A 12,647-nucleotide genomic window follows, 5' to 3' on the forward strand; every position below is an offset into this window, starting at 1 on the left:
ACTTGGCATCCTGCTGCAACTTCAATTCCAATGCATTCACAGCCTGCTTGACGCTGTCCCTGCCCCTCCTTCTCTGAAGTAGCAATATTGGGCTAGTTTGGGCTACTTTTGGATGGCTTTGGGCTATGGAAAGCTTAAAAAATCCGACAACACTGGATGCAGGTGTCAGTGTTGGAGTGCTATCGTCACCCGGGTTGCAAAATCCAAAGTGTCACTCTGTGAGCCAAGTCCAACAATATGGCCAACATGGAAGGTACGGGGAATTACTGACCCTATATTCATCCATAGTTTCACACAAGAAAGATGGTGGACATAAGACATCTGTGTGGATATAAATGTTTATTGCAGCTGTAGCAATACAGGCCCATGGAAAGTTGGAGTTTCAGTTTTTGGCACATGGAGGGCAGCCAATTAGTGACAAGCTCATTGTCGGAGTTAGGCTGCACCAACATATGCACTTATACAACCACTGCAACGATCCTCACGCACTTATAAATTCACAATGCACTCTGCTTTCAGCACTCTAATGATGCAGTCTCTATGTACGTACTTGTACAATGACCGAGACAAAGTTACATAACTAAAGTTTTCCCCCACTGTGAAAGGTAAGATGGTTGCATACGCTGTCCAGAGCACTATGTAATGTGTTAGGGCCTATGGGCAGCATGTTGCATACATAATGAACACACTGACACAGATAGATAGTGGAACTGGGTACGGGCGCAAGCGTACAGCTCCTTTTTATTACCAGGGTCACATGTCCAGTGACGTCTGTGCTGGATGCGTGTGGGGTGAGTGTAAGCCAGCCCTCCGGGAATGGTTGGTGCTGGTAACAAGTAGTAGTCATCGGATCATACACAGAAATGTCAATGTCAATGTCAATGTCAATGGTACTTATAAAGCACAAACAATCATTCTAAATGGGATATCACGGCGCTATCATGACAGTAGTGAGTGGTTGACTGATAACAGGGTCATAATTATAATTTAATCAGGTTTAGGGAAAAGAAATGTTTTTAATTGCTTCCTAAAGGACAAGTAACAGTCTGTTAATCAAAGTTCCTTAGGCAACTCATTCCAGCTGTTTGCCGCCAGGTGGGAGAACGCCCGTCCACCCAGCTTAGCTGTTTTCACACGAGTATTTCTTGCTCTAGAACGCAAATTCCTGGAAGGGGCATAAAATCTGATTTTGTTTTTTAGGATACGAGGACCCGTATTGTGCAATGATCTTCCTGCTGCTCTCCGTCTGGAACCCTGTTTCCAGAGGTTTCGGAAATCTTTAAAGACATTCCTTTTTCCACGAGGAATATGAGTCCGCTGTCTGAGGATCTAGGAAGCTAGCTGTGTGTATCAGCGCTGGGACGCTCTCGGGCAGCCATGCGCTTAAGAAATCCAATTTCATTTCATTTCATTTCATATGCGTTATGCACAGTAGCTTAAAAGTGGCTCTCTGCCTCATTGGTAACCAATTGAACCAAATTCAATCATAAAGGGTCTATGACTTGTGCTGCAGTAAGGTAGGGGCACCAGATGTGAAATAATACAGAGAAGATTCTATCATGAAGGGTCCATGAGTTGTGGTGCACTGAGGTAGGGGCATCATAAGTTTTCAGCGTGTGCAGAGCTAGCGATGATACGTGGTCCAGGCGGGTCGCACTGGGAGCAATGTCTGTTGCCTAGTGGACTGCGTCATCTGTAATCGCGACTCTAACAAAAGATGAAACATGTATGAAATACATTGTCGAAACATGTAGGTGTCACGCATGATAAAGTTAGAAATTAGCATTTAAAATACCTTAAAAATTCACTGAAAAAAACATAGGTTTTAGGCACATTATGGTTAGAAAGTAGCATTAAAAAACCTTTAAAATTCACTGAAAAAACCATAGGTTTCAGGCACGTTATAGTTAGAAATTAGCATTTAAAAAATCTTTGTAATTCACTGAAAAAAACATAGGTTTCAGACACGTTATAGCTAGAAATTAGCATTTAAAAAAACTTCGAAATTCACTGGAAAAACCATAGGTTTCAGGCACATTATAGTTGGACATTTTACTCATTGAAAACCATAGAAATTCCCCCTTTATATTTATTTCCGCTAACTATAACTCGTGCCCCGCAATGCACTACTGTTGACGTCACATATTAAATCATTCATAACATATTCAGTGATGTCACTGATGACATCAATGATGACATCTCAAATGACATCACTGATGACATCATCCATGTGAAAATCTGATGCACCTTCTCACACCCTAATATAACCTTTGATACACCGTCTCCAAAATACAGACTACCATTTTTGAAACCATAGACACACCAATACCAGTTACTACATATCTAGTCACTGATTTTTAGGTCAACACATACATCCACTCATTCATCCATACAATCACTCATACATGCAGTCAATCATCAATACAACACTATCATCTGCACTCATACACCTACACAGACACTAATACACCAGCACTCCTGCACAGTTACTCACACACCTAGTGAGTCAGGCAAAGAATCAATCACACTTTTCTTTACTGACCTATACAGTTATACACTCTTACTCTCTTATACAACCACTGATATAAGTGCACACTCATCCATATAGCCACTCTTACAATCACTGACTCTTACATATAGTAATTTTTATACACCAACTCTCACATACACTGCCTTTTACATATGTACTTAGTTGGACATGTACCACTGAGACATCCATTCACTCACTAACACACCCAAACACACACTCACCCACCAATGCAACTGTTTCCACATGCACTCTTATACTCATACACCCAGTCAATCAACAAGTCACACAACGATGCACAGAGTCACACCCCCCCCACCCAACCACACACAGACTTAGTCTCCAATACAAATACTCAGGCAACAATCAATAACCCATATAAACACTCATGTAGCTACTGAAAAACTGATGCAGCAGCTCACACAACACTAGATAGATAGAGACATTCACACAGTTTAGTCACTAACCCATGTATTTAGTGAGACACATTTAATCACTCACTAAAACAGTGAGTCAAACACCTACTAAATCCTCCATCCAGACACTTATACATCCACTCATTCTTCAATACAGCTTGGTATATATATATAACACAGATTTGAATTTTAAACAAAACCACATTCACTGGATGATGTATTCAGGGATGTCATTTGAGATATCATCAGAGATGTCATCAGTGATGTCAATGACCATGTCTTTTTTTTATCCTCATTTTGCGCATGAAATGTATAAGGAGAATGACGGAGGCCGTGACTTCCTAGGTTGTGCCTTCACTCTCTCAACTTTACTGTTCCGGCAACAGAGAGTTTCCCTTCGTTGGAATTATGTCAGATTTAGCACTCCTGCATCCTTTACCATAATCAATAATTCTTTGTAACAAGGGAGAGAGCTAGCTTTCCTGGCTACTCGGCGGGAATGATTCTCGTCTGAATTATTGTCATCGCTTTAATCATAGGATTTGTTATGTTTACTCGAGTTCCTTCATTACCTTACATATTGAGTGCATGTTAATTTTCCCAGATTTCCCAGAAGTTAGATTTTTTAGAAGGCATTCCTTTCCTATCCATTTTATGTGTTTTTATTATCAAGCTTAGCCAATCCCCGTGAATTGGTGGTACTAGTTTAACCCAGTTTAGGCATATCTCCCTTCTTGCTAGTAATATTAATACAAACAACAAATTTTCCTGTTTTCTTGTTAACTTCCCTTTACTTAAATCAGCCTTGGTCTCAATCCCAAAAATAATTAAAGATGTACTTACTTCTAGGTGTTTTCCCAGTACCCGGGATATTGTCTTACCAACTTCTTGCCAAAAGGGATCAAGAAGGGGGCAGCCTTGGAACATGTGCAGGTCGTTCGCCTTTTCGAGCCCGCATTTAGGGCAGGACTTTACGCTGGCTCCTTTGAACTTTGACAGTCTTTTTGGGGTCCAATATGCCCGGTGTATTGTGAGTAATTGGTTTCTCTTCAAGCGGGCTGGTTTGATGGTTGACCAGCATTTTTCTAGTGACCTTTGCCATAAATTTTGAAGGTCCGGCTGTAATATGTCTTTCTTCCAGACTGATTCTGGGATCAAGAAGTTCTCTTCTCCTGCAACGATTAGAGCCCAATACCACCTTGATATTTCTTTCTTAATTGGGGTGGACATCGTCATTTCTTTCTCTAGGTCTGCTCTTCCCGTTTTTTTATCCGTTAGTGTACTTGCCCAGCTTGTGAGTTTGTAGTATTTAAATTTTGACACCGATGAATTGGTAATTTCTACTAAGTATTCCCATGGTTCTATTGAGTTCACTGTCATCAGCTGACCCCATTTGTTGATACCAGCCATCTTTACTGGCAATGCCAGGGAGTCTTTTAGGCATTCAGGTGTGCTCGGGGAACCCAAATAGGAGCCATTGAGCTGTAGTAAGGAATGTTTAAGGTGCTTCTAATTTTATACCATAGTTTTGCTATGTTGTTTAGGGTCTTTAATTTTATTTTCTTGAAAAATTTCGGGTGTCCGAATTTAAATAAAAAGTAGTCAGTTTTGTTTGTCAATGTTTGAAGGTATTCAGGATAAAACTCGTATTTTTTTAGTAGAGGTCTCGCGTTTTTGAACTAAAAAGCCCTGTAGTATTCAATGAGATCCGGGCTGGCTATTCCTCCTTGTTCTTTTTTCCTCCTTAATTTATTCCAGGCAATCCTTGACCCTTTAGATGCCCAAATGAAACTCGCGATTTCTCCTTGAATCTTTTTCAGAGAGTCTCTCTTGAATTCCAGTGGGATGACATTAAAGAGGTAAGTAAATTTAGGTAGTATTGGCATTTTTATCATGTTTGATTTTCCCAAGAAGCTTAGAGGCAATCCATCCCATACTTTAAGTAGTTTTTTGGTCTCAAGAGTAATCCTATTGAGATTTATCTGGGGCACTTTTTCCAGATCCTTGACCAACGTTATACCCAGGTATTTAATTTTATCTTTAGAATATGGGGTATTCTGGTTTACGTTCCAGCTCATAGATTCAGTTTTAGATTCATTGGTCAAGTACCCAGACACTTTGCCAAATTCCACAATTGTCTTATCTATTGCCGCGGAGGAATTCTGAAAGTTATCTGTAAGAATCATTTGGTCGTCCGCGTATAGCGCCACCTTCTTGGACCAATCGTGGTATCTGAAAGGAGTTATTGATCTGTTATTCCTGAGTGTATTTGCCAGTGGTTCGATGTAGAGATTGAATAGCAACAGTGACAGGGGGCACCCTTGCCTCATTCCTCTTTGTATGTCAATATTATTAGTGAGGCCTCCATTGATTAGCATCTTTGCTCTTGGTTTTTTGTAAATCTCAAACACCAGATGGCTAAAGCACTGCCCAAGATTGTATTTGGGAATGACTTTGTTTAAAAAAGACCATTTAACTCTGTCAAATGCTTTCGATGCTGCTAAAGCATCGAAATGACCATGTCATGAATGATGTAATATGTGACGTCATCAGCAGTGCATTGCGGGGGCGTGAGTTATAGTTAGCTGAACTAACTATAACAGGGGAATTTCTATTGTTTTGTATGAGTAAAATGCCCAATTAACTGTAACATGCCTGAAACCAATGTTTTTTTCACAGAATATATATATAAACAGTCCCAATCCTGGCCCACTTTGTTGCTGATGATGTCTTCCAGGTACTGACCACACACACGGAGAAGAAACAGTCTTCAATAAAGTGATTTAATAGTGCCAATAGTACATACTCTGTATCAGGCTAGTGCCTGCCATGACGCGTTTTAGCCGTCAAAACGCGGCCGTCATCACATGATCACATATATGGAGGGAGAGGAACATTTTGCTCCCTAAATCTATAACACAAAGCACTCACACTCCAGGCTTGTAAATGTGTCATTTTATGATGGGCAACGCGTTTCGATCAAATAGTCTTTAACAAAGTCTGATTTGCTCTTTTGAATACTTCGCTTAATTGCAAAAAATAATACATAAACACAAAACAGGGACAACTCGGTGGGTGCATTAATGGATAGGGAGCACAGACTACAGTAGATGTAAATTAAGGCAGATTCAGATAGGAAACACAATATTGTCATACTGTAAATACATCTCAACACATTATAATTGTAAATGGTGACTGGCAAGCACTAAAAAGTTGCATTATTGTGTGACATTCAAATAAACTCATCATAGTGTAAAAAACAACAAAATAGGAGCTCACTCAATCTCTGTTGAAAAATGACAACTCATCTCATGAACAGTGTTTTCCCACAAGGAATTGGTCACAAAAATGTGTGCTGCCACTGTTGACCTCAGTCCCACAAAATTTATATAAAATCAAATGCCAACATACATTTCTTCCCTGTGATGGAGGCAAGCTGTTACCAGTGTTTATCGTACCTGGGTGGTGCCTATTTTATTGACATTGCTTATCCACAGTCAAGGTCATTTGAACAAACATTCTATGAAGTAAATCACAAGGTGAACGTCTCAAAAAACACGCTCCCTATGCGACGAAATACCTCTAACATGGTCAATTGACCTGTTTCACCCAAATTGCTGGTGTAACCCGACCCATTCTATGAAATTATACATACATAAAAACACATCTTAAAACAAAATACTATTTTTTGCAGCATAATATATCATACAGCCAGCACCCATCCGTTAAGAGACAGAATACATCAACATAATGCACTGTCACTGCTTGTCCATAAAACAAACTGCAGTGCAAGAATTCAAAGCATAAAACTTCAACACGGTGCAAGAATGGGGAGGGGGGCTTAAAAGAGAGGATTCTCAACCAGAAAAACAGTAAACACAGATATAGGTGGAAAGTGGTAGGGTTTAGGGTTTCAGGATAAGATAGGAACATGGTCTGATACTCATCCAATATGCACAAACGGTTCTTCATCATTGTTCAAGCCTCTCAGGGATTTGCTATCTAGGAGAATAATGTATTTCAAGTCCAGAATCCTCAACTTCCTCTCGCTGTTGCCCCCTCTTGGTGTCACTGCGTTCTTCGCAATACAAAAAAAAAGTCTGGATGTTTCTCATGCTCAGAAAACCAATGCCTAGCCACTGGGTAGTTGGGGTGCCCATTCATGATGGCTCTTAGATGCTCAAGGGTGCTTTTTTTGACTGGAAAAATAGTGCTGCCCATGTACATGCGACCACATGGGCACACCAAGACATAAGCACAATAGTCACTGCCGCAGTTGATAAATTTACCCATGTGGTTAGTCTTACCAGTGGGCAGTGTGTACATTTTAAACTTCTTACTTGTTCTGCAAGCTGTGCTGTGTCCACATTTATGGAAGCCGTGTTGTTCTTGCAGCCACCTCTCTGGTATGCTCGTGCCCATGTAGCTCTTTACCACCATATCCTTCAAGGATCTAGCCTTGCGATATGTTACCTGGGGATGAGAGTTATCTGGTTCCCTATAATAGGATCATTCTTCACCAAGTGGCAATGTCTCTTAAGCTTCTATCTGATGATGGGAGAGTCAGAATTGAAAGCTGTAAACATCCTTACTTTCTTGCCTTAGTAATTAACCCTCTGCATTTAAATCAATAGGTTTTGTTGGGGAGCTTGGCTGCCTTGGCACTAGCTGTCTTAAGTAACTTGGAGGGATAACCCCTTGCCTTACATCTGTTTGTATTTTCTCTCTTCCTCTTCCCTATAGGCTTAGGATGTATGGCAATTCTGCCTGGCTCTTCGGAGAATCCCAAAAGGGATGCTCCATATGAGCTTCTGTGGTAGTGACTTTTGGCGGGTAGTATTCTATTGTCAGAAGTGGCCCAGGTGCTGTCCACCGATTTACTAGAAATAGGCTGGTCTCCACAACCAGTGGGCTTCCAACACTCTGTGGAACACATACGGAGACGGCTGATAGTTGCTGTGGCATTGCCTCCTCAAATACCTCATCAAATACCGTTTTCTTACCAAATTTGTTTCTGTTATAAAATGCCACCAACTCTCTGCATACAATTTCCGCAACTAATGTGCAAGAATTCTTTCTTTTCAACTGTTTTGACTCTTGGATGAAGGGGTCTTGGATCGTCTGTTCTGAAGATGGCCTCATAGATTTACATCAGAAGAGACCGAAACGTTCATGCCCTAACTGATTTTCCTTTCAGTTTAGTTTAAGATTTAATCTGAGTATTTAGTTCCTTTGTTTAGGACAGTCTCCATACTGTATACTCTGGGCCATATTACGAGTTTGGAGGTCCTCACCTGGGAAAGCCACCCAGCTGGTCCCAGAAAGACTGCCAGCCCAGGTGCTGTCCACCGATTTACGAGTTTAATCCAGGATGGGCGGGTGGTGCTGTGTCGGCATCATGGCAGTGGGTATTTTAGGCTCACAGGAGAGCCTTAGAACATACTGCCACCGCGAGAGAGTCTACTGCATGTACCTGAACTGTGTGGCATGCACAACACAGTGCACGCACGAAAGTGCAATTGTAGGGGGGGCAAAATATGCCCCCCCCGCATTCACACCGTGGGCAGATTCACCCACCCTGATTAGGGTCACCTTACCAACATTGATGCTACCTTATTCATGGCGGGCCCCCGCTATGAAATGGGCACTGAAAATGCATGACGTAATATGCTTGGCAGTGCCTACATCGACACCACCATCATAATCAGGCCCCTCTCGGTACCATCTTTGCTGTGGGATCCTGGATCCCGGCGCCGTGGTGGTGGTGGTCAGACTGGCAGCATGAGTACAGTGGTCCCAAGGACCACTGTACTCGTAATAATCCTCTCTGTGAAATGGGATGTTGTGCATCGATAACTGGCGAAACCTAACTCTCATGGATTTGTCAGTTCTGTTACCATTGCTTTTGAAGTATCTCTTTGTTTTGAACCCCGAATGAAGCCATCATTCTACGACCGACATATAATGAATTAAAAAACACACCCAGTTGCATTGATTCATTTCTTTCTTTAAATAATATAGAGACGGTTGTGCTTTGAATTGGTTCCTCGATGTCCTGATTAGACATCTGGTAAGTAGTTAGAAAATTCTTTTTAAATATACTTCCAAATACATCCATTGTAGCGTTAAGTACCTGACACTAATGGACCAGCAGAACTGCGTGTTTCATTTTATCTTGCTCTAGGAACCAGAAAAGCAAGAAACATTTCCTTTAAAATAGAAAGTCTTTTGAAGCCTAATTTCACTCGACATAACTTAAGAAAATACATTTCCTAATGTAATGTAATGTAAAGTAATGATTGTACTTGGTTACATAAAATGCAGTTTCCTTATAAATGTTAAGCCACTTATTAACAGAACAGATTTACATAGTTAATCTATATTATAATGTATATAAAATGTGCTTCTCCAAGTTCATAATTTGTATTTTTTTGTAGGTACTGGAGGAGTACTTGTATCATTGTGTATAAATGACAACCCTGAAAGTCATCTCTTTTCTTCCTCCTACAGGTGAATGGCGTTCTCACAGCACTACCAGCGTACTATCAAACCAACAAAATCCTGGTTTTCAGCAGCGGGGGACGTGCAACCATTAAGACGGATTTTGATATCAAAATTACATTTGACTGGAACAACTATGTTACAGTCACTCTGCCCAGCACTTATGCCAACGCGGTCGGTGGCCTGTGTGGAAATTACAACCAAGTTAGCAGTGATGACCTGACCATGATGAATGGGGTCAAAGCTAACAGTGTTGTTAACTTTGCTAACAGCTGGAAGGTCAGAGACGTACCTGGGTGTACACCACAATGCACTGGGAATTGCCCATTGTGCACTGAGGCTCAGAAGCAAGACTACGCGACTGAAGCGTATTGTGGAGTTATCAACAAAGCTAATGGGCCATTCAGTAGCTGCTATATACCCATTAACCCGGACCCCTTCTTCATCAACTGTCTCTTTGACGCCTGTGTGTACAAAGGCCACTTCACCGTTTCTTGCAGCGCCATTGCTGCATATGTGACAGCATGTCAAGACGCTGGCATTCAGATTCAAGAGTGGAGAACACCTTCATTGTGCAGTAAGTTTCACCTGAATTTCTCATGTTTCATTTAACAGAGACCTTCCACCCCCTACGCATGATAGGTCCACAATTTAAATCTGACCTAGAGTTGTGATGAGAAAAAAACCCTTCCTTGGTTGACCATTACCAAAAAAGCCTATTTTTAACTTGTGGTCAATAGTTATAACTGAGATGTCTGTCTTATGATAAGAAAATCACTTTTCCAAAAATAATTTTGTATTCAGAAGCACCACATTTTTCTCAAATAAAGTAAATTGAGTGTAAAGCTAGTATTGTCCAAGGGATATCATCCCTGTGCTTCGTGTATTTGCCATAATTTGGTGCCTCGGGGCACCAAATTACAAACTCCTGGGTTGTTTTTTCTATATTACACTTCATAAGTTGTCCAACCCAATGACCACTTCAATGCTAGCACATCAAAAAAGGGACAAACAGTTGACCAGCAAACATTAGAGTGCAATTAGATGCAAGTGTGACCCACTAAATGGCTCCCACTCCAGTGACCATCATCAGGAATTTCATAGATTTTACAAGATTAGTTCAGCTGCCAGGTGAATGAATGAATGAATGAATGAATTTAGTACTTTTATAGCGCTGACTGTCACCCTATGGGTATCCTTGAGCTTTTGACTGAAAGAGGAACCTTGATAGAAAAGAGGTCAGGCCGAGTATATTGAAGGCGGAAAGCTAAGATTTTGGAACTCAGTCAGGGTTTCTGCTTGTCTCTGGTTCAGGGGAGTTCATTCCAGAGGCGGGCACCCACCACATTGAATGCCCTCCCTCCAGCCCTGGCCCGTTTAAACCTGGAGACCGACAAAAGGCCGGTACTCGAAGAGCGAAGATTCTGCTTGGGTTTGTACCACCTACATTTTCCTTCATAGGAATAGGTCCCAGTTTGTACACTGCTCTGAAAATCAGACATAAGGACTTAAAATGTATCCTTTCCTTAATAGGTAGCCAATGTAGCTCTCTAAGAGCCAGGGTGGAAGGTGAACTGTGCGACCTATTGAGTGCCAATTTCGCCGCAGCAGATTGTACTCTCTGCAAGCCCTGGATGATGTAACAGTGGGGCCCCCGAGTACAGAGAGTTACAATAATCCAGCCTGCTTAATACTGTGCTTCTTACCACCTCCGGGTGAGAGTCCATTGGTAGTAGCGGTAATATTTTTTGTAGCAGTCGTATCAATGAGAAGCATACATTAGCAGTCTTATTTGTATGAGACTCTATCTGGAGGTTATTATCGATTCAAACCCCCAGGTTGCGTACCTTCTTGACCAGCGCTATAGGTCTCTCCTCAGGAATGAGTTTGAGTTCACAAGGTAGAGGTTTAGGTATCCTTGCGGAGGAGCAATACAGCACCTCGGTCTTTCCGCTATTAAATTTAAGGGAATTTCTCCTGAGCCAGCCAGCCGTGCATTGCATGCACGATGGCGCTGAAAGATGGCGCTGAGGAAAGCAGGACAGTGTCTCCCCAACCCAAGATGGCGCTACTGCCCACAAAGGATGTTGTTTTTTCCCGCTCGAGTAGCGGGTGAGTAAATAATTCTTTTATGGTGCAAGTATGTGGCAAATAATATGAAGTGTGCAAATTCAAATTTTTTAAAAAAACGAGCTAACTGTTTCACGGCAAAATTATTATTAAAAACAGATCCCAACGAGGAAACTCAGCTTCCTACTGCAGCGTGATGTTATCCCCACAGTCTAAGCTGTGTAGGCCTGTAGCAGCTGGGTGCCCTTCACTTCCATTAGTCCGCCAGTGTGCTATTGCTATTTTAATTTTAAATATAATTGCTGAGTTAGGTGAGTGGTGGAAGAATTCTGTATACATGTCTGTTGGAAGCTAGGTGTTCTAGACTATTAGATGTCCTAGGCTACTCCAAAGATTTGAGGAGACAGGTATTCAGGGTACAGCTCTGCAATGGTTCATGAGCTTCCTAGCGCAAAGAACCCAGACCATCAACCTAGGTCCACTTAAATCATGCAGCCTAGAGCTCAACAAGTGGGTGTCGGATGGACCATGCCGTAGCCCCACATCAGTTAATATCTATGTAGCCCCCTTGCTACAACTATCAGATCCCATGGATTCACACCTATATCATTTGTGGATGACACCCAAGTTTGACTGGGAACTTTCTTCAATTAAATGCTAGTAAAACCAAGGTCATGTTTTGTGATAGAGCCCAACTGCTCTGGTCCCCGGATTGTTGGCCAACAGATTTAGGCAGAGCACCTACCCCAAAATCTACAGTAAAAAACTGTACACTTGGACCAGGTAGATCAGGTAGTCGTTACCACTGGCACCTGCTTTCATATGATGAGTCTACTATGCAGAGTCTTTCTACAACTTCCACTCGTGATTCGCAAAACCCTAGTGCAAGCACTAGTGATAAGCTGCCTGGACTATTGCAATGCCCTCCTAGCTGCTGCAAATGAGTCTCTACTTGCCTAACTTCAGGCAGTCCGGAACACAGCAGATCACCTGATTCATAATATGCCGGCTGGATCAGCCTTCCCTCCCCTTCTACGATCGCTCTATGGCTTCCAATCCACATTAGAATCATTTTCAAGATCTGCTCTTTAGTGCATAAATCAGTGAATGGCAAAGGTTCCAGATACTTGGCT

General features: G+C 41.7%; 1 protein-coding gene across 1 annotated transcript in view; it reads left to right on the forward strand.

The window, feature by feature from the left end:
* The window catches only part of LOC147701262 (IgGFc-binding protein-like), a 402,161-nt gene that overhangs the window by 270,189 nt on the left and 119,325 nt on the right, over positions 1 to 12,647 (forward strand). Inside the window, exon 14 of the mRNA XM_086929328.1 lies at positions 9,454 to 10,021. Coding sequence (XP_086785454.1) covers positions 9,454 to 10,021 — 568 coding nt within the window. The remainder of the gene's footprint in view (positions 1 to 9,453; positions 10,022 to 12,647) is intronic.

This window comes from Lissotriton vulgaris, chromosome 7 (assembly GCF_964263255.1).
Source record: "Lissotriton vulgaris chromosome 7, aLisVul1.2, whole genome shotgun sequence".
Lineage (NCBI taxonomy): Eukaryota > Metazoa > Chordata > Amphibia > Caudata > Salamandridae > Lissotriton > Lissotriton vulgaris.